This window comes from Culicoides brevitarsis, chromosome 2 (assembly GCF_036172545.1).
Source record: "Culicoides brevitarsis isolate CSIRO-B50_1 chromosome 2, AGI_CSIRO_Cbre_v1, whole genome shotgun sequence".
NCBI lineage: Eukaryota > Metazoa > Arthropoda > Insecta > Diptera > Ceratopogonidae > Culicoides > Culicoides brevitarsis.
Genome location: NC_087086.1, coordinates 33,922,455 through 33,943,635, shown reverse-complemented (window position 1 = coordinate 33,943,635; position 21,181 = coordinate 33,922,455). Strand labels below are relative to the sequence as shown.

General features: G+C 33.5%; 6 protein-coding genes across 7 annotated transcripts; 3 read left to right on the top strand and 3 right to left on the bottom strand.

Annotated features, from left to right (window-relative positions):
* Nucleotides 1–708: 708 nt before the first annotated feature.
* Nucleotides 709–1,759, top strand: LOC134830461 (proteasome inhibitor PI31 subunit). Its single transcript, XM_063843960.1, has one exon. The coding sequence runs from the start codon at nucleotides 842–844 to the stop codon at nucleotides 1,643–1,645; it is 804 nt and encodes a 267-aa protein (XP_063700030.1). The 5' UTR covers nucleotides 709–841; the 3' UTR covers nucleotides 1,646–1,759.
* Nucleotides 1,760–2,508: 749 nt separating this feature from the next.
* Nucleotides 2,509–5,226, bottom strand: LOC134831660 (ATP-dependent RNA helicase DDX54). The gene is made up of 2 exons (XM_063845454.1): nucleotides 3,010–5,226; nucleotides 2,509–2,770 (listed from the first exon to the last, which is right to left on the bottom strand). Exons 1-2 carry the CDS (start codon nucleotides 5,168–5,170, stop codon nucleotides 2,556–2,558), a joined length of 2,376 nt encoding a protein of 791 aa, XP_063701524.1. The 5' UTR covers nucleotides 5,171–5,226; the 3' UTR covers nucleotides 2,509–2,555.
* A 1,921-nt stretch (nucleotides 5,227–7,147) lies between these two features.
* Nucleotides 7,148–11,176, top strand: LOC134832377 (solute carrier family 12 member 8). Of its 2 annotated transcripts, XR_010162063.1 has the most exons (6): nucleotides 7,148–7,304; nucleotides 7,365–7,444; nucleotides 7,642–9,191; nucleotides 9,250–9,428; nucleotides 9,489–9,815; nucleotides 11,061–11,176. XR_010162063.1 is itself a non-coding variant. In XM_063846372.1 (5 exons), the coding sequence occupies exons 1-5, from the start codon at nucleotides 7,255–7,257 to the stop codon at nucleotides 9,643–9,645; spliced, it is 2,016 nt and encodes a 671-aa protein (XP_063702442.1). In that variant the 5' UTR covers nucleotides 7,148–7,254; the 3' UTR covers nucleotides 9,646–9,914. The 2 variants fall into 2 exon arrangements, 1 of the variants encoding a protein (XP_063702442.1); XM_063846372.1 differs by lacking the exon at nucleotides 11,061–11,176 and having other exon boundaries at nucleotides 9,489–9,914.
* LOC134832376 (RINT1-like protein) lies at nucleotides 11,058–14,518 on the bottom strand. Its single transcript, XM_063846371.1, has 4 exons — nucleotides 14,329–14,518; nucleotides 13,455–14,264; nucleotides 12,296–12,527; nucleotides 11,058–12,238 (listed from the first exon to the last, which is right to left on the bottom strand). The coding sequence occupies exons 1-4, from the start codon at nucleotides 14,467–14,469 to the stop codon at nucleotides 11,256–11,258; spliced, it is 2,166 nt and encodes a 721-aa protein (XP_063702441.1). The 5' UTR covers nucleotides 14,470–14,518; the 3' UTR covers nucleotides 11,058–11,255.
* Nucleotides 14,519–14,576: 58 nt separating this feature from the next.
* LOC134830120 (MTOR-associated protein MEAK7) lies at nucleotides 14,577–17,654 on the top strand. Its single transcript, XM_063843498.1, has 2 exons — nucleotides 14,577–15,467; nucleotides 16,549–17,654. The coding sequence occupies exons 1-2, from the start codon at nucleotides 14,687–14,689 to the stop codon at nucleotides 17,157–17,159; spliced, it is 1,392 nt and encodes a 463-aa protein (XP_063699568.1). The 5' UTR covers nucleotides 14,577–14,686; the 3' UTR covers nucleotides 17,160–17,654.
* Nucleotides 17,655–18,801: 1,147 nt separating this feature from the next.
* Nucleotides 18,802–21,127, bottom strand: LOC134831345 (zinc finger protein 594-like). Its single transcript, XM_063845062.1, has 4 exons — nucleotides 20,977–21,127; nucleotides 19,492–20,922; nucleotides 19,236–19,435; nucleotides 18,802–19,182 (listed from the first exon to the last, which is right to left on the bottom strand). The coding sequence occupies exons 1-4, from the start codon at nucleotides 21,109–21,111 to the stop codon at nucleotides 18,849–18,851; spliced, it is 2,100 nt and encodes a 699-aa protein (XP_063701132.1). The 5' UTR covers nucleotides 21,112–21,127; the 3' UTR covers nucleotides 18,802–18,848.
* Nucleotides 21,128–21,181: the final 54 nt, after the last annotated feature.

The following is a 21,181-nucleotide window of genomic DNA, read 5'->3' as shown; positions in this document are numbered from 1 at the left end:
ACGAAAGATTTTTGAACATCTGAAGAGCTTAACGAAAGATTTTTGAACATCTGAAGAGCTTAACGAAAGATTTTTGAACATCTGAAGAGCTTAACGAAAGATTTTTGAATTTTAAAGAAAATTTGAAGACTTAACGAAAGATTTTTGAACATCTGAAGAATTTAACGAAAGATTTTTGAATATATGAAGAACTTAACGAAAGATTTTTGAACATCTGAAGAGCTTAACGAAAGATTTTTGAATTTTAAAGAAAAATTGAAGACTTAACGAAAGATTTTTGAACATCTTCAAAACATCGAAATTTACAAAAAAAATCGAAATTCGTTAAAGTCGTTAATTAAACTTTCGTTAAAATCAAAATTCGTGAAAAAATCTTTCGTTAAATATTTTTTTTTAAAGAAAATAACTCAAAAAGAATCCAATCAAAGTCACCCAACTTCCCAAAGACGAAAAATCTCCTCTCTCACTACCTCATTAACATTTCCCAAGAAAAACACTTGTCTCATCAAATCATCAATTTATGTGTCGTTAATTACATTTTGTACGTGCCAGACTTTTACGACGGAGAATTTCAAAAGAGCATAAAAATATGATCGATTTCGACACTTGAAGGTCATAAAAACGAAAAATTGTGAAAAACTCAACGGTTTTTCTGTTCTTGTTTCATTTGAATTTCGTTAAATGTCATTTTTCCATCTCTCGTAGGCTGTACGTGCTCTATGGGCGTTCATTGAAACAAAAACAAAACATTGAATTGCAAAATTTTGTGAAATAAAATAAATTTCTTGGCTGTAAATCGCAGTAATCGTCGCAAAAAGTGTCAAAAACGGATTTTAACAAAATGTCTGATCAAATTTTTGGTTGGGAGCTGACTTACAAAAGCGTCGAGTCATCCTTAGAAAGCAGCACCGACGTCATAATCACGTTCATTCACTTTATCTTGTTGAAAAACAAATTCAAATGCATCGGAATCGGCGACGACAAAACTCTCACAGAAGCTGACAAGGCGGCGCAAAGCGAATTACTGCCCGACGGATGGAATCACATGGGCGGCATTTACAAATTACGCTACACCTGCAACGACAAACTCTACATTTTGCAAGCGATGCTCTCCGAGGATCTCTTCATTGCCAATCTCCTGGATGCCGAAACGCTGAATTTGTCAAACGTTGCTCTGGTTGTACGCGACACCGTGACGGAGGAAAATCGAACAGCAGCAAATGCGATAAAATCACCGAGCGAAATTCTCGATCGCATCACGAAGGAATTAGTCGAGCCCGTGTTCAAAGGCACGCAATCGAGCACGCAAACACAAACGGAGCCACGACGAGACCCGTTGCTTGCTGATCCGCTTCGTGTTGGACCGTCGCGACAACCGAATCCCTTGTTAGACGTCAATCCAAGTTTTCCCGGTATCGGGCGCGGGGATTTAGATCCCTTCGGAAGAGGCGGCGGAATGTTGTTCGATCCGCGAAGTGATTTGGGTCCATTAGGTCCGTTTGGGCCACGACGCCCGGGAAGTAATCCGATGCCTGGAGCGCCGCCGGGATCGCGTTTTGATCCGTTTGGTCCGCCGAGACCTGATCGATTCGAGCCAAATCCAGATCATTTTAGACCTCCGGGATATGATGATATGTTCATGTAAAAATTCAAGAGAAAGAAAAAGAAAAATTGGAGAAAATGTATCCTTATAGATTTAATTAAAAGTTTTTTCTAACAAATTTTAATGATTTTTAATGAAAAAAAGGCTTCTTAATTAATTTTATTCAATTAAATTTTAATTTTTGTGAATTTTTGATCAACATATTTTTAAAAAAGATCAAAGTTTTGGTGAAAATTAGTTTAATGGTCAATTTTTTTTAATTTCTCGTATTTTTAGTGAAAAATATTCAATTTTTGTAAAAATTTATGAAAGTCGTGGATTTTTTTTTGTAAATAAGGCTTTTTGTACGATTTTTAGATGAATTTACAAAAATTTAAATTTTTTTACAAAAAAAATTAATAAGATAAAAAAAATTGACTGATTTGAATTAAAATTTTTATGTTTTCAAAAAAAAATTGTTAAAAAAATTTCATAAATTAAAAAATTTCTTACTCTTTGGTATCAGAAATTTTTTTCTGAAAATTACCCAAAAAATTAAAATTACGAAGAAATTGAACAATTTTTTTTATAATTTTTCCTTTCAGTTTTTTTTTCCATTTTTTTTCTTGCCATTTTATTTTTTTTTTATTTTTAGTTTAATTTTTTTTATAAAATAATTAAATAATTTTATTTGAAAATTTTTATTCAAATTTTTTAAAGAAATTTTTTTTCTTTTAGAATTTTTTTTTAATATTGTCAAAACTGAATATTAAAGTTTTTTTTTAAATTCAACGAAAATTAAAAAATTTCTTAAATGTGTCACATTTCAAAAAAAAAAAAAAAAAAAAAAAATTGGAAAAAATCGGAAAATTGAAAAAAAAATCTAAGTCGAAATCTATAAAAAATTCAAAAATTTACAATTGCAGAAAATATTTCCTTAAATTTATTAAAAGTTTTTCCATTAAATTTACAATTATTTCTTTCCTTTTGCCAAACGTCTTTTGGCGGCATTTTTCCGTTTCGCGTCGTTTCGCATTTTTGCAGCTTTTTCTCGTGCCATAATTTTTTCCTTTCGTAAACGCTTCTTCTGAATCTGTTCTGCTGTCTTTAGATCCGGATCCAGATGCTTCTTCAAGTCTTCCTTGGCGTTGTGACGTCCCCAATGTGTGTTTGGATGCATTTTTCGAACTAAAAATAGACAAAAATTATTGAAATTTATTTAAAAATTTGAAATTTTTTGGATTTTCAGAAAAAAAAAATATTTAAAGAGGTTTTTAGCACTAAAAAAATTATTTTCAACTTAAAATTTTGAAAAAATTGATAAAAATTTTTGATAAAAATGAAATTTTTAGTACTAAAATTAACTTTTTTGAAATTTTCAAGTCTCTCAAGTACAAAAAATTCAAAAATCAATAAAAATTCCTTACGTATTGGCACATCTTCATCACTATCCCGCTCACGTTCGAGTTGCTCCTCCAACTTTGTCCTTTCCATCCATTTCGCATACCGATCAGTTTTGTACGACGCCGGAATCCAATTGCCATGTTCCGTGCGAATCTTCCCTGCTTTCGGATCCTCGACATTTACCATCTTTTTCTTCTTGCGATCCCATCGTTGCAAATTCTTGCTAAACCTCTGCGTCTCATTCGTGTCACCAATCACGGAGAATTCCGCCTTATGCGCATCCCGTATGAAAGAATTGATCGCAAGTCCATCTTCCGTTGCTTTATCGCTCGCCTGATACGGGATGTAGTACTCCGAATCGCGAAAAGCCGAGGGTTTCGGGATTTTTTCCGACTTTTTTCGCTTTTTCTTCGCTGGTTTTTGGACTTTGACTTCTTCTTCGTCGCTTTCCGAGTCAGCTTTTGGCATTTCTTCGTCTTCTTCCGACTCACAAGCAGTTTCTTTGATGGTTTTTTCCGTCGCTTCGAGATCCGCGATTCTTTCACGGTACTTTTGTATCTTTTCTTCGTGCGTTTTTCGCTTTTCGTGCATCACGAGGTACTGTTTGCTGCCCGCTTTCGGGTTCAATTCGAAAACTGTGCTGTTTGGTTTGTAATTTTTCATGCGCGACAGGAAGTCTTCCTTGAAAAGTGTCGCATTGACTTCTTTTTCTTCGTTTTCTTTGCCACTCAGTTTGGCGGTTGCATGCAAAAAGTCATCCAAGGCACGTAACGCGTGGAATTTGATGCGTTTCACACGTCGATTGGCATCTCCGCTTGCCGCAGGTCGAGTATTGATATAAGCTTTGTAGGCATTGACACTCGTTTTGTAGGTTTTTTCGATATTTGTGTCCTGCACCCAAGCCCGGATTTGTTGATGTTCCTCTTCCGTGAACTCCGCTGGGGCACATCCGATCGCTTTTGTGTCATCAATGTCGAATTTTCGGTTCAAAAAGAGATGCAAATCGAGCAAGTGCGCCTCGTCGTCTGTCGAAAAAATGGAAAAAGCTGTTCCTGAACGCCCAGCACGGGCACATCGACCAACGCGATGAATGAAAAGTTTGGGTTTTCCGGGAAAATGTAAGTTCACGACGTAATCCAGCGACGGAATATCGATACCACGCGCCGCTACATCTGTTACTACGAGCACCCGAACTTGTTTTGTGACGAATTTTGTGGTATTTATTTTGCGCGCTGATGCATCCAAGCTCGAATAGACGAGAGAATTCGAAATTCCCGCTCGTGACAAGATGTAAGAAATGACTTCGACGTGATGTTGGGTCCCAGCAAAGACCACAGTTTGCGAATTGGCGGGAATTACGTAACGCAAAAGGGCCAAAAGTGTCGCATATCGTTCGTCAGGACGACAAAACACAAATTTGAGGTCTAAGGTATCCGGCAGCTTTGATTCAACATCAAGTCGTAACAACACCGGGTCCGTTAATCCAGCTTTTGCAAAGTCCGCAAGCAATTTTGGAAGTGTTGCACTAAACAAAACAGTTTGTCTGCCCTCCGGAAGACGTTTTAACGTTTCATTCAATTGTTCGCCGAAACCCATTTCGAAAAGTCGATCAGCTTCGTCGAACACCACATATTGCACATTATGCAGTTTCAGGTCCATTTCGACGCACAAATGCAAAAAACGACCCGGAGTTGCAACAATTATGTCCGGCAAGGCATGCACCGCTGTGAATTGAGCATCCATCGAGTCTCCGCCGAGCACGAGAATTGTCTTTAAATCCAAAAATTTCCCCAATTCCTTCACGAATTTGTACGTTTGGATCGCCAGTTCTCTCGTTGGTGATAAAATCAGGGCACGAGCTCCTTTTACCTCGCGTTTTTTCAATTTTTCGAACAGCGGAATGAGGAAACAGGCAGTTTTGCCGGAGCCTGTCTTTGCCATTGCCACGACATCGCGTCCTTCGAGGATTAGGGGAATTGTGCGACGTTGGATGGGTGTTGGAACCTTGTAGCCACGCTTTAAAATGCCTTTGAGCACGGGAGGACTCAGGCCGAATGATTGAAATCCGCCGGATTTTTTACTTTTGTCCTTTTTTCCCTTTGAATTTGAAGTTTCGTCTGCGTTGTTGTTGTCTTCTGGCACGAAGAAGCCAGGAATGTCGTGAATCATCTCTTGATCTTCCATTTTTTGCCGAAAATTTAAGAGTTTTTTCGGAAAAAAATTATTTGTTATGGTCCACACGTGTGGAAAAGTGTTGAATTAACGAAATGGAGAGTTTTTTGAATTAGCAAAAAAATTAAAATAGGACGTTCCAATTGAAATTTTTTTTAAAGAAGAGATGATCAGGGGAAGGAAGTTCATCTCTAACTCTAATTTATTATTTTTAATCATTTTATAACTCAAAACTGCCAAAAAATTGAAACTGAAAAAAAAAAATTTCTTTGACATAGTTTTGTTTTGAAAACTAAATCAAGAGCAAAAAAACTGTGTCAAAGCAATTTTTTATCAAATCTTGCTCCAAATGGATAAAAATTTGTCAGAAGGCTCTGATTTATCATTTTTAAACATTTTATAACTCAAAACTGCCAAAAAATTGAAACTCAAAAAAAAAATTTTTTCTTTGACATAGTTTTGTTTTGAAAACTAAATCAAGAGCAAAAAACTGTGTCAAAAACTGTGTCAAAGCAATTTTTATCAAATCTTGCTCCAAATGGATAAAAATTTGTCAGAGGCTCTAATTTATCATTTTTAATCATTTTCTAACTCAAAACTGCCAAAAAATTGAAACTGAAAAAAAATTTTTTCTTTGACATAGTTTTGATTTGAAAACTAAATCAAGAGCAAAAAAACTGTGTCAAAAACTGTGTCAAAGCAATTTTTTATCAAATCTTGCTCCAAATGGATAAAAATTTGTCAGAGGGCTCTAATTTATCATTTTTAATCATTTTATAACTCAAAACTGCAAAAAAATTGAAACTGAAAAAAATTTTTTCCTTTGACATAGTTTTGATTTGAAAACTAAATCAAGAGCAAAAAAACTGTGTCAAAAACTGTGTCAAAGCAATTTTTGTCAAATCTTGCTCCAAATGGATAAAAATTTGTCAGAGGGCTCTAATTTATCATTTTTAATCATTTTTTAACTCAAAACTGCCAAAAAATTGAAACTGAAAAAAAATTTTTTCTTTGACATAGTTTTGTTTTGAAAACTAAATCAAGAGCAAAAAAACTGTGTCAAAAACTGTGTCAAAGCAATTTTTATCAAATCTTGCTCCAAATGGATAAAAATTTGTCAGAGGGCTCTAATTTATCATTTTTAAACATTTTCTAACTCAAAACTGCCAAAAAATTGAAACTGAAAAAAATTTTTTCCTTTGACATAGTTTTGATTTGAAAACTAAATCAAGAGCAAAAAAACTGTGTCAAAAACTGTGTCAAAGCAATTTTTTATCAAATCTTGCTCCAAATGGATAAAAATTTGTCAGAGGGCTCTAATTTATCATTTTTAATCATTTTCTAACTCAAAACTGCCAAAAAATTGAAACTGAAAAAAAATTTTTTCCTTTGACATAGTTTTGATTTGAAAACTAAATCAAGAGCAAAAAAACTGTGTCAAAAACTGTGTCAAAGCAGTTTTTGTCAAATCTTGCTCCAAATGGATAAAAATTTGTCAGAGGGCTCTAATTTATCATTTTTAATCATTTTATAACTCAAAACTGCAAAAAAATTGAAACTGAAAAAAATTTTTTCTTTGACATAGTTTTGTTTTGAAAACTAAATCAAGAGCAAAAAAACTGTGTCAAAAACTGTGTCAAAGCAATTTTTGTCAAATCTTGCTCCAAATGGATAAAAATTTGTCAGAGGGCTCTAATTTATCATTTTTAATCATTTTATAACTCAAAACTGCAAAAAAATTGAAACTGAAAAAAATTTTTTCCTTTGACATAGTTTTGATTTGAAAACTAAATCAAGAGCAAAAAAACTGTGTCAAAAACTGTGTCAAAGCAATTTTTGTCAAATTTTGCTCCAAATTAGTATTAAAAATCTAATTTACAAGAAAAAACTTCATAAAATGTGAATTTTTTCTCAAATTTATCCCTCCTCATATTTTTCAAAAATTTTTCAAAGCGAAACAAATTCAACAATTGTAACAGCCTTAAAACAATTTAGTAAACATTTAAATTTTTCCGACTTTTTCAATTAAATTTCGTCGTTTTTCTGTGATTTTGGGGCAATATGAGGATATTTTGAGTGCTGCAAAGGGAAGTAAGATGCCACGAAACAACAGGAACGCCCAAAATAATGAGATAAATTACTCCAGGTGAGAATTTTTTACAATTTTCTCCGACTTTGAACTTGAAAAAAAATTTTTTTTTCGCAGATATGGCATAGATGACGAGCCAACTTCTCGCCAAGCAACAGGATTTGTGGATTTAGACTACGCTAACGAATGTGACTATAGTAAGTTTTAATTTTTCGAGGTTCCACGTCGCAGATATCGAATTTTTTATCACTCAGATAACATTCGGTAGTTGATTCATTATTTTTTGGTGATGTCATTAAAGTGAAACCCATAAAAAATTTACGACTTCCGAATATTTTTTTCGTGTGTAGGCTATTTTTGTAACTTTCACAATTTTTTTTCTTCATTTTTTTAGCACATCCATCGGCACCAAATGAAATTTATCAAACGGGCGAAAAGCCTTGGTGGCGTAGCAACTTTTTCATCTCGCAGCCCGTGTTGTTCGGTACGTGGGATGGCGTTTTCACGTCGTGCCTCATCAATATTTTCGGCGTCATTGTGTTCCTACGTTCGGGATGGATGGTAGCGCAAGCGGGAATTATCGCGTCACTTCTGATAATCTTTTGCAGCGTCATAATTGGACTGATTTCGGTGCTGAGTGCAATCGGGATTGTCGAAAGATGTCGCGTGGAGTCGGGCGGCGTGTATTTTCTCATTTCACACACAATGGGAAGTCGAATTGCCGGCAGTTTTGGCTTGTTGTACTGTTTTGGACAAGCTGTTGGATGTGCCTTAAATGTTCTCGGGTTCGGCGAGTCACTTGCTGAGCTTCTGGGACTCAAAAACGTTTGGATGATTCGTTTTTTGGCGGCTTGTGCGGTTTTGGTGCTCGCTGTTATCAATGTTGCTGGCGTGAAATGGGTTGTAAAGTTGCAATTTGCCCTGTTGATCGTTTTGTTGCTATCAGCGCTGGATTTTATGGTAGGAACGTTCGTGAAAACAGATCCGGAGCACGGAATTGATGGCTGGGGCGAAGGAAATTTCATGGAAAATATTTGGTCAAAGTATCAGGACGGCTATGATTGGTTCCGGGTGTTTGGTGTCTTCTTTCCGACAATCACGGGAGTCTTGGCAGGCATCAATATGAGCGGAGACTTGCGAACACCGAGTTCTGACATCCCCAATGGGACCCTAGCTGCCTTTTCGACTGCGACATTTCTCTATATGACATTTATTTTGTTCCTCGGAGCGATTTGTACGCGCGAAACGCTCTTAACGGACTTTTCCATCGCCGCCAAAGCCTCCGCGGTGTCAGTTTTACTGCTCGCAGGTGTTTATGTCTCGAGTATGAGCAGCTGTTTGGGCGCCATGTACGGAACGCCGCGCGTTTTGCAAAGTATCGCCTTGGAAAATGTCATTCCGCGCATGAATATCCTCGGAACGGGACGTGGCGCGAACAAAATTCCGATTTACGCAATGGGAGTTGTCGCTACAATCACTATAACGTTCATCTTTATCGGAGATATCAACACTTTGGCACCAATTGTGACGATGCCCTTCCTCCTGACGTACGCCTGCATCGACTACAGTTACTTTGCCTTGGCGCAAACGTTCGACATTCAAGTAAATCGCGAGGAAAGGTATCGCGTTCAAGCCCATAGTCCCTCGTATGGCGCCACAAATGCTTATACCGATGACCTGGATCATCTTTTCCCCGAGAGAACGCAACACAAAAGTCTTCATCAGTCGACGTCGTCGCACAATGTGAACAGCGAGGCAACTAACGGCACAAATTCGACAGTTCAGACGCCTCAGGGCGAAGAAACGACAGCAAGTGTGACTGATACAGCGAGTATTAATGCAGCTGATGACGAACCAATTGCAGCTCCGAATCGCCCGACGATCCATTCGAAGACCCAAAATTGGTACAGTGGCTTTTGTAATCGATATGCGTCGTTATTAGGGGTAAAAAATTAATTTTTTAAAAAAATTTCAACAAAAAATTAAAAAAAAAATTTTTTAGGCACTCATTAAAATCCTCGTGATGTTCTTGGTGAACTGGATTTACGCCATTTTCTGCATATCAATCGTCTTTATTGTCTGGTATTACATTGGAACAGCAAATCCCGCCGTCAAACCAGGTTTAGCGCACGAGTTTCGGCTCTTTGTATGGCTCAAAAATTCCCTTTTCCAATGTTTCGGGTAAAAATTTCCCTTAAACCCAATTTTTCTCATTAAAAACTTTTGAAATTTATTTTTTAGCAAAAATCGTGATCAAGCAATCACCGCAATTATCACTCCCTCGTGCACAATGGACTTATCACAGCAACAAATTAACGACGAAAATGATGATTTTTCGTCGCGGCGCCGTTATCATCACACGTCAAACGTTCAAGGGCATTACGTGGTTGATGCTTAAAAAGCATTTTTTTTTCGTCAAAATTTTACTTAACGAGCTTTCTTTTTATTAATGTTTAAAATTTTTATTTAAGTTATAAAGTGCATTCCTATTTTTAATGAGATTTTTAAGAAGTTTCCTCTCAAGGATTCTCGAAAAAAAAAAAACAAAACCAATAGTCATTATGATACGTAACTAAGCAATTAATATAACAGAACAATAACAGATGCTCAGAACTTTCAATTTTTTGGAGGGTTTTATGATTTTTTGAGGTTATGTTTGGATTTTTGACAGTTATGAAATTTGAGAGATGTCAAAATTTTTGTTGAAAATTTAATTTTTTAAAGCAATTTCTAAAAAATTTTGATATTAGTTGAACTTTGAAACATAAAAAGTTAGAATATTTAAGAATTTTTTAAAAAATAATTTTTTTCAATTTTGACAGTTAACAAAAATTTGACAGCTGTCAAGTTGTTTCGTTGAAACTAAAAATTTTAAGGAAATCTTATACAAAATTGTTTATTTTTATGCTAATATTTTTAAAAAATTGTTAAGATTTTGAAATTTTTCATTGAATCACTGAATTTTTTTAATTTGAAATTTGACAGCTGTCAAAAAATTTTTTTGAATTCAAATTTTGAACAATTTTTAAGATAATTCAACTCATATTTTAAATTTTGTGTATTAAAAGTGCAAAAATTTTTACATTTTATCAAAAAATTTCAAATTTTCATAATTTTTGGTTTCTTTGAATTTGACAGCTGTCATATTTTAGTTGAAATTTAGTGTATTTTTTTTTATCAATTTTGAGATTTGAGTCTTAATAATGATAAAATTTAAGATTTATTCAAAAAATATTTAAACTTTAATAGATTTGATAATTTAAAGATTTTGACAGCTGTCAAACTTTGTAGAATTTTTAATTCTTTTGTTCGAAAATTATGTTGAAATTAAATTTTAAAAGAAGATTGTTAATTTTATTGTTTAATGTTTGAACATCTAAAAAAAATTAAAAAATTTCAAAAAAAAAAATAAATTTGACGTTTTAAAATATTGATTGTGTGCTTTAAAGACATTTTAAATCTTTTATTTTAACATTTGGACAATTTTCGAAACAAAAAAATTTTAAAAAATTTTTTAACGACTTTTTTGAAATTTAAATTTTTTGATTTTTGACAGCTGTCAAATTTATTTTAAATCTTTTTTATTTTCCTCAAATTTTAGATTTCAAATTTGTTTTTTTTTACAAAATTTTTAATTTTTAGAGAAATATTTTAAAAATTTCAGAAAAAATCCAGATTTGAATCAAAAAAATTTTTTTGAGCTGTCAAAAATTTCAAACATAACCTTAAAAAAACTTTAAAACTCACTGAAATCCGTTGAAAGTTTCACGAATATTTCCAAACGAAAAAAAAAATAACTAAAAATTTCGATAGAATGTTAGCATTTTTTATTGTAATTCCTGCATAATCTTAACATACAAAAAAGAAGAGAACAAAAAAAAATAATATTTATGACTTTTTCATACACATTCTCACCTACATTTACATTTAATATATTAATCAAAAACTCTATATATATAAATTATTTATATGACGATGTAATAAAAAACCAACAATTTACAAGAAATTTCAACTTGTAAGATCTATTCGTCTCTCCAGAATCTCCAAGGCAGTCACGGGCTCCATGAAAATGACTCCCAGCTCTTGCAAGGCAGCTCGCGACGTCTCACTGACGGGTTTCGCTTTGATTATTGTGTCTCGCAGCAACATTGCCGTGCCCCGAGGGAGTGTCAGCAGCACACAGGCATCACTGATACTCTTGAAAAGTTGCGACGGGTTCCTCGCATAAAGTCCAAATAAGGCAAAAAGGTTCCGTGTCATGTCGAAATTGAATTGATGGGCACCTGCCGGGGAGAAATTCGTCATCATTACCATGGAATCGATGAAAAAGTCGTCGAGTTGTTTGGCAACGCGTCTCAAACACTGCGAAAAAAGGTTTTCCGAGAGTTTACTTTCGAGTTCGTGGAGGATTGTGACGAAAAGTTGAAACATTTCGCCTGCGGTGTGAGATAACATCATGGGGACCTTGGGATCGTGCTCCGGCATCGACGACCAATTATCGTGTCGATATGACATTGATTTGGCTTTGATATCGTCGACGACTCGAGCTGCTAAGGCCTTTGTTAATTTCGATTGCCAATGCTCCAATTCCTTAATTATGACTTCAAACACGGAATTTATGTTGTCGACGTTGGGTCCATGCCACGCCGAGAGCAAATGCAAGTAATGAACACTTTCGCCCCATTCGCGCAACACAAAAATGACGTAATTCAAGGCATTTAGGATGTCAACTGAGTTAATTTTGTTCCGTTGGTCATTATGCAACTGCACCAAACGTCGTTGAAAGTTGTCAATTAACTCCATTTGAAGATTCAAGAATTTTATTCGATGTGCGGGTTGAGGTAAAAGAGAATATCTCTCACAAATAGCATCCAACAAGCGAATAAATTGGTCCGCGCATCGAGGAATTTTAAGTTTTTCCGTGTTTGAAGGCTCCAAACACTCAAAAGCGGATTCTTGTTGCAGGATTATGTCCATTTTTTCGAAGGCAACTGAAAAATATTGACTTTGGTAAGTGAAATTTTAATAAAAAATTAAGGATTTCTTACAAATTTCTTCGATTGAAAGCCATTTCGAGAGATATTGAGGTTGAGTGATGACAGTTATGAGGCTCGGGAAGTCACTTGGGCGCTTAACTTCGATAACGGCATCCAATTCTTGCTCAAAAGACAAGACTTCGTCAAGTAAGTGGCTGAAAAGGGAGTCGTCATCACTGATGGTCTCGATGTCGTCGCATAATTTTTGAACGCCGAGCTGAACTAAGCCACGAATGAATTCGATCTAAAATGAAAAATAATTTTTTATTTGAAATTAATTTTAATTTTTGGAATTAAAATAATGGAAATTGAAGAAAATTCGAGAAAATTCAAAAATATGAAAAATTTAAAATTTTTGAAAAATTTTTTTTTAACATTTAAAAAGCGGGAAAATTCGAAAAATTAATAAAAGTTTAAAAATTTTTGAAAAAAAATTAAAAAATCTTAATTTTTTTTGAATAATTCAAGAGGATTTAAAAAATTAAAAATTGAAAAATTTTTTTTTTTTAAAAAATTTTGAAAATTTATTTAAAAAAAATTTATTAAATTTTAGAAAATTTTTAAGAAATTTGAAAAAAAAAAAATTTTTTAATTTTGAAGAGCAAAAAAAAAAAAAATTAAAAAAAAAATTAATAAACAAATAGGTTTTTAATAATTTTAAAATATTTTGATTTTTCTTAAATAAAAAAAAAATTAAAATATTTTAAAAACATTTCTTAAAAATAAAAAAAAATTAAAATTTTGAAAAATTTTAAAAAATTTGAAAAAAAAAATTAAAATTTTTTTTTTTTTTTGCCCCCCCCCATTTTGAAAATTTTTTTTTGAACAATTTAAGAAAATTTAAAAAAATTAAAATATTAAAAATTGAGAAAATTCTAAAAATTTATGAAAAGTTTGAAAAATCTGTTAAATTTGAGAAAATTTAGGAGTTTTAAATTTTTTAAAAGCTTTTTTGAAAATTATTAATTATGAAAAATTTTGGAAATCTTAAAAAATTCGGAAAATCTATGGGAAAATTTTTTAAAATAACAGAAAAACTCAAAAAATTAAAAGTCAATGGAAGATTTTTGAACATAAAGGATCATGAAAACTTGAAAAAATCCTAAAAGATCTCGAAAATTTTCGGAAAATTCTTCCTCTTGTTTAAATTTCATCAAAAAAATTCTCTTACCCTGACATCCGTGTCAGTCAATCCCGCTTTAACTGCCGCCAACTGAAAATTCTGACTCACAAAAACGTGTTTTTCGTTCGCCCACGCCAGAATCTGCGTCAAATACCACTCAGGCTTATCCAATCTATTCGTTTCTCTATTTCCATTAAAGTGATAAGCGAATCTTTCTCTAAAACTCTTCAACAAAACTTCAATTGGCGCCGTCAGCGGAGGACAAATAACGTACGGCGTGAGCTTCAGATTCATCAATCCCTTGTCTCCGGGCACTTTTACCATGAACAAATACACCGCCAGCTCCTGCAATCGCGCAAATGTGTCGCGCGACGGATTCCAAAGCTCCATTTGAGGCCATTTCAGCGACTTGAGGATCTTTTCAAAGTCCTTCGAGAACTTTTCACGCAAAATATCGTGCCAATAAAAGGCAGTTCGACGTGCAAAGAGCTTCAAATTGGGCGCATCCGTTTCAAAAGTTCGCCCAAGAACGTTATCTAAGGAATACGAGTCGCCACAAAGCGAGAGATAAAGTTCAACTTGCTTCGCTTCGTCCGTTCCCTTGACAGCTTGACTCAATTCCTGACTGATATCCTGAATTTCTCGGATTAATTTGAAGTAACCGACAGAATGTTGGAGTTTTAAAATCGCTTCTGTCGTGTCGCTCACCGAATCGAGAATTTCCTTGTTGTGCGAAATTTTTGCTTGAAGCCTCGTGGCAAATTCTTCAACTTTTTGTAACTTTTCGTCGCTCTGTTCCGCGTATTTTGTTAGATTTTCCAAGCCTTTTGCCAATTGTGTGTCTTCGCGCGACGTCAACTGCAAGAAAAAAACATGAAAATTATCAAAAATTGTATTTTTGATGACGTATCACTCGAAAAACCTTCGTCTCGAGATGCTCCAACTCGATTTTGTAGTGATGGATGAGCCTTTTGGCATGATGGAGATTCTCGACGTCACTTCCGATGGCCTTATTGATCGCTTGAATGACCTTTTCCTCGATTTCCGTGGTCGATTGCACCATTTTTCGTTTGATTTTTGTCGATTTTTGCCGAAAACCTGGATTTCTGGCAATTTTGTCAACACAGCTGATTGTCAAAACGACAACTGTCAAACGCTTTTCTCGTATTTTTGTATTCAACTCGCGTTTATCGCGACTTTTTATGTAGCGAAATCACCTTTATTACTCGCACAAGTCTCGTGATTGGTTTTTTTCGTCTGTAAGTCGCGCTCCAAAGGTCATGGGGAACTCTAGTCAGAAGCTAGCGGAGCGTTGTTCGTTCCTCGCGAAGAACGAGGTGCCCGTCGTGGCTGCCAGCTTCAAAAATGCCAGCAAAAATTCGGATAAAATCAAGGAAGACGAGTTACTGAAGTACTGGGGAGCGCAATTCGACCCGCGTTTGGGTCAATTCATCAGTAATTTCCTCTTTGGACCTGTCGATACGCGAACAAGCACCGTTTCCTTCGAGAGATTCGCCGAGCTTTTTGTCTATTGCACGCGCGGGACTGTCGACGAGCGTACAAATGTCCTTTTTTGGGCAATCGGGCAGAATCCGTTCGAAGTGCAGGAAGTTGCGTATCCGCCGTTGCGAGAATTGATCGAAGCGGTTTGCAGCTCCTTTTTGCGCGCCATAAAACTCCAAAATGGGCGCGAATATCAAAGTTGGGAGAACAAAGGATTTCGTATCTGCTCCGAATTCGTGCAAAAACTCGCGGAAAGTCTCTCGAGTGACATTGTGGTGCAGCGTGGCGCGCAAAAAGTTACGCGAAGTGACGCCGAAGCATGGTTTCAACGGAATCCGACGTTCGGGAAGATGCTGGAATATGTGTTTAATCACTTGTACAACATTCGTCCGACGACGCAGAAACAAACGGAGGAAGCACGTGATGACACGAAAGCACGCACAACCCAAATCGCCTCAGATTGTCTCCTTCCCTACTGCGAAGGCTTGGAATACGTCCCCGATTATCCGGCATTTATCGATTTATCGCAGCTTATTTTCATCAATTCCAATCTTCCAGGTAATTTTTTTATTTTGTTCAATTTTTATTAAAATTTCATGAATTTAATAATTAAAGATTTTGAAAAATTTTTCGAAAATTGACCATCAAAAATTTTAATATTTTTATTTTCTTCAAAATAAAATTTAAAAAAATTTCTATTAATTTTTTTTTAATTTTTATTATTTTTTTCTAAACTTAAAAAAACTTAAATTAATTTTTTATTCAAAAATTCTATTTTTTTCAATTTTTATTAAAATTTTATGAACTTAAAAAATTTTAAAAAATTTTGAAATATTTCGATATCGAAAAACGTTTAAAAAATTAAAAATATTTTTATTTAAAATAAAATCTAAAAAAATTCTATTAATTTATTTTTAATTTTTATTAATGAATTTTTTATATTTTTAAATTTTCTTTCTATTTCTAATATTTAAATTTTTAAAAAAATTAATTGAAAATAAATTTTTCAATTTTTTTTTCAATTTCAAATTTTCGAAAATCGACCTATACGATATATATTTTTTTTTTGATTAAATAATTTTTATTCAAATATTCAATATTTTATTCAAAATATTTATTTTCTGTAAAAAAAATCTAAAATATTTCATTATTTTATTTTTAATTTTTTTTTTACTTTCATATTTATTTTTAATATTTTTAAATTAAAAATTTTAAATGAATATTTTTCAAATTTTTGAACAAAAAATTTTTCGAAATTAACTTCGAAAAAATTTTTTTGAATAAATTTATTTGCAAGCAAACCAAAAGATGAATTTTGAAATATTTTTTCAAACAAAAATACTGAATTTAAACAATTTTGAAAAAAATATTCAGTTAATTTTTTAAAAAATGATTTAATTAAATAAATAAATTTTTTATAATTAAAAAATAATTATAATTTTTAATTTTTTAAATAAAAATATTTTAAAAATATTGATAAAAAAATTAATAAAAAAAGACAAAAAAAAATTCTTAACAAATTTTTTTTTATAATTTTTGAATGAATTTGCCAAATTTGTCACTTTAGGTCAATTTGACCAAGAAAAATAATTTAAATTAATTTTTAAATAAATAAAATTTAATTTCAAAAATTTTTCAGGTGAACTCCGTCAAAAATGGCGATTCCTGTTCTCATCCCAGATGCATGGCGAAAGTTTCTCCACACTCCTCGGGCGCGTAATTGAGCAAGGTCCCACAGTTTTGATCGTCGAAGACAACAACGGACACATTTTCGGCGGTTTTGCACCTGCCGAATGGAAAGTCAGTCCAAATTTCGTCGGAACTGACGACGCCTTTCTATTCTCCTTGAAGCCAAAAATGCGAGTTTTTCACGGCACAACCATCAATGATCACTATCAATACCTAAACTTGCATTGCCAAACGATGCCCAACGGCTTAGGAATGGGCGGACAGCACAATTATTGGGGAATTTGGATCGATCAGGAGTACGGAAAGGGAAATTGCTCCGAATCTTGCACCACGTACAAGGGATATCATCAGCTGAGTGCCAACAAGGAGTTTTTGATTCGCAATATGGAGGTTTGGGGTGTCGGCGAGAAGCCCGTGAAGGAAGAAACGGGCGAACGGAGCACCAAAAAATCCGTTCTCGACGAAAATGAAGATGCCAAAGCAATATTGAAGATCGCGGGACGACGCGAATACTCGGAAGGGCTCCGCGAAGAGGACATTTCCGAAGAGCAACCTCAATAAATCGCCGACGAGTTACCTACAAGTTCAATCACAGTGCAATATTTAATAAAAATATTTATTTCTTAAGATAAAAAAAAATAATTCCAAAAGGATTTGCCATAAAAAAGTTTAAAATAATTAATAAAAAAAAAACGCTTCCCTGTGATAAACGAGAACGATCAAGCATGTAGCTGATGAAATTACAAACAGTTAATTATTTATTCTATTTATAAAAAAAAATATCTTTGAAGACTTGATTCACACCACTTTTTGGAACGAACACAAAAAAAAATAATAAATTTTTTGAACGTCGGTTGTTGATGTAGAGTTGTTGTCCCTGAATTAATTAATTGAATTTGTGTCGTAGATTTAAGTCCTCAATCAGGTGTTTTGTGTCTATATATTTAAAAATTAACGTAGTAGAGATTAAAAAAATATTTAACAAAAAAAGTTTCTTATATACAAAAAAAACACATTATTTATTGGCAATATTTAAGCAAATATTTACAAATTTTCAACGTAAAATTAACAATGAATGTAATTTCTGAGATAATATTTAAATTATTTGACATTAAATAAAGATCAGTTTATTCTACAAACAAAAATTTGTGTGGAATTTCGCACGTTTTTTTTATTTTTCAAGGTTTGGCAAGTCTTTGTTTGATCAGTTTTTAATTGATTTATTTTCGAATTTCGAAAAAAAAATTATTTTAATTTTTTATATTTTCGAAAATTTGTTTTTTTTATATTTTTCTAAAATACTTTTTTTTAATTTGTGACAATAGTCTAAAAAAAAAATTACATTTTCGAATAGAATTTTTTTTTTAAAAATGTTTCAAAATTGTAAATCAAAAAATTTTATTTTCGAAAAACAAAACAAATTTTCGAATATTTTTTAATTTCGAAATTAATTTAAAATACTTGTGAAATAAAATTTTATTTTTTTCAAAAATATTTATTCTTTTAATTAAGAAAACTTTTTCTAAAACCTAAAAATTTAAATTTCGAAAATATTTTTGGAAATTAAAATTTTCGAAAATCGTTTTAAAAAACTTAAAGTATCATAAATTTTCTAAATTTTTTGAAAGTTCATCCACAAAATTAATATTTTAAAAATATTTTTAATTAATTTTTTCGAAATTTTCGTTTTAATCTAAGAGTTTTTTGAATTTAAAAATTTTTTCTTTTTGAAATAAAAAAAATATTTTTTAATAAATAAAAAATTTAAATTTTTTTTTCTGAACTTTGAATTCTAAAAATTTCTTTATTTTCGAAATAAAAAAAAATTAGGTATTTTCAAAAACATTTTTAAATTAAATATTTTTTTTGTTTCGAATTTTCGAAAATCAAAATAAAATGTTTGTGAAGTTTTCGAAAATATACGATTGATTTTGAAAAACTTTTTTTAAAATGTTAAAATTTTAATTTCGAAAATATTTTTAGAAATTCATCGAAAATCGTTTATAAAATTTAAAATTGTTGAGCTTTCGAAATTTTTATAATTTTCTTATAGTTGATCAAAAAAATTTTTTTTTTAAATAAAAATAGAATTTAAACTTTAATTCTAAAAATTTTTTCATTTTCAATTAAAAAAAATTAATTTCGAAAAAATTTTCGAATAATTTTTTTTTTCAAATTTTCGAAAATATTTAATTCCATAAAAATTTAAAAATTTTCAAAATTTTTTAATTTTCTTATATTTTTAATTCATTAATTTCCAGTCATTTTCTGATACCCGGGCAGTCCATGCCCATGCGTTCTTTCCATATGTTTATTCAAACAGCTCCGATCCGCATAACTCGCATCACATTCCGTGCAAATTTGATTTTTTTCGCCCGTATGTGACATAATATGCCTTTTCTGATTACTTGCACTGCGAAAAGTCTTCGGGCAAAATGTACAAGTAAACACCTTCGTTGATTCATCGTGTACTTTTATATGCCGATTCAGAGATTGCTTCCGCGTAAAACCCTTATCGCATACTTCGCAAAAGAATTTGATCTCTTTTGAGTGAACGACGATGTGTTTTGCCAAATCGTGTTTGCTAAAAAAATATTTTTTTTAATTTTTTGATGAAAAAAATGAAATTTTACTTACGAATCGAATTTTTTGGAGCAATGTTGACACTCGATATTGAAAATTCTTTCCAAATGCACTCGCGCCAAATGTCTCCTTAACCGATCTTTGCCTTTAAAGACCATTCCGCAAGTTGTACACATGATCTCCGGTTGCGACGCGGATCCAGACTTACTAACTCCGTGTCTGTTCTTCATGTGTTGTCGCAAAGGTTCTCGTCCCTACAAGAAATTTTCATTAAATTTCACTAAAATTTCGAAAAAAATTAATTTTTTACCCTAAACTCCAATCCACAAGTGGGACAAACACGCGTCGCTTCGTTTTCATGCACCGGCAAATGTCGATCCAGCGCCTCCTGACTCAAAAATTTGCATCCGCAGAACTTGCAACGACGCGCTTTGAGTCCCTTATGACTCAACATGTGAAATTTCAGCAGTCGATTACTCAAAAATGTCTTTTGGCACTGTTCGCACGTGGGAATTGCCTTATTTTGGTGCGCCGCGAGACGATGACTGTTGAGTTCTTGCAACGTCGCGTAATTATCTGACGTGCAAATGTCACAAGAGGTGCCTTCGAGTTGATGATCCGCCGAACGAATGTGCTTAACGAGCGCCAGAAGGTTTTTAAAGGTCTTCAAACAACAATTGCAGCAATATTTTTGCGTTTGGAGACGTGCATCGACGGGATTTTCCATGGGATGTGCTTGTTTTAAGTGTTCGTCGTACGAAAGAGCCACGATGGAAGCTTGACAAAAGATGCATTCGACATTTATGTTACGACTGATGAGATCTTGGTACGTTTCTGGTCTCCGATCTTCCATAATTTCAACTTTTGGAACGTCTTTTTCGTCAATTTCCGCATGAATTTCGACATTCAAGAGCTTTAGAAGCACATCTCGCATGGAATCAACGCATTCTTTGAAGGAATCCGCATGAAATTGACTTTCGTGGAACGCTAAATCGACAAAACGGGCAAATTTTTCGCCACAACTGCATCGATAAAGGCCGTCAATGTCGCCGTTGGTGCTCATTCCAAACAAATCCGGATCCAAAAACTCCGAATTCATGGGTTCTTCCTTCACAAAGACCTCCGTGATTAAATTTTCCGACGGTTCGTCGTCGAAATGCACAAAATCGACTGCCGGATTCAGTTCTTTGATCTCATTTTCGTGTCCGAACAGCTCAAATAACATCCCAAGATCGCTTCCTTTGTCGATTTTTAAAGTGTGGCGTCGTTTTTTGTGCGAATTCAAGTCGTGTTCCGAGTAAAAATACCTTCCGCAGTCGTCGCAATAGATTCTGCTGGATTTTTTGCGTATCGCATTGTTGCGACCTTTGACCAGCTTCTGATTCGGGTCAATTAATCGCGTGTGACCCATCAAATGATCGCGCAAATGCCATTTTGAGCCACTTTTGAAGCCGCAATAGTCGCAAATGAAGGGGTTGATGTGAACGCGTTCGTGTCGCCGGATCGTGGAGCGCGTATGAAACGATTTTGGACAAAAGCCGCAGTAATATTTGCCATTGAGGAAGGTAAATTTGTCATCTTGGGTCGTAGGAGATGCTGGATCGGCTTCCTCGATGATGGGTTCTTGCTTCAAAGGTCTCACAGGCACCTCTTCGGGCGTTTGTTGGTGCACTTTTTGCATGTGTTCGACCCAATGACTCTTCTGGGCGATCCTTTTGGAGCAAATGTGACACTGATAAGCCTAAAAAAAATCAAAAAATTAATTTTTCACTCAAAAAATGAAGAAATTTCTTACCTCATCAGTATGAATTCTCTCATGTCTCTTCCGAATTGTCGCATTTTTGAACGTTTTGTGGCAGTAACGACAAATTCTTTCATCTGTCTCCTCCGAAAGAGCCTTTTCCTCGAATTCCTCAGTCATTTCCAACATTTTTTCGATTTTTGGAATGATTTATGGCGGATTTTGGTTTGTTGACAAAACACAGCTGACGTTGACAGGT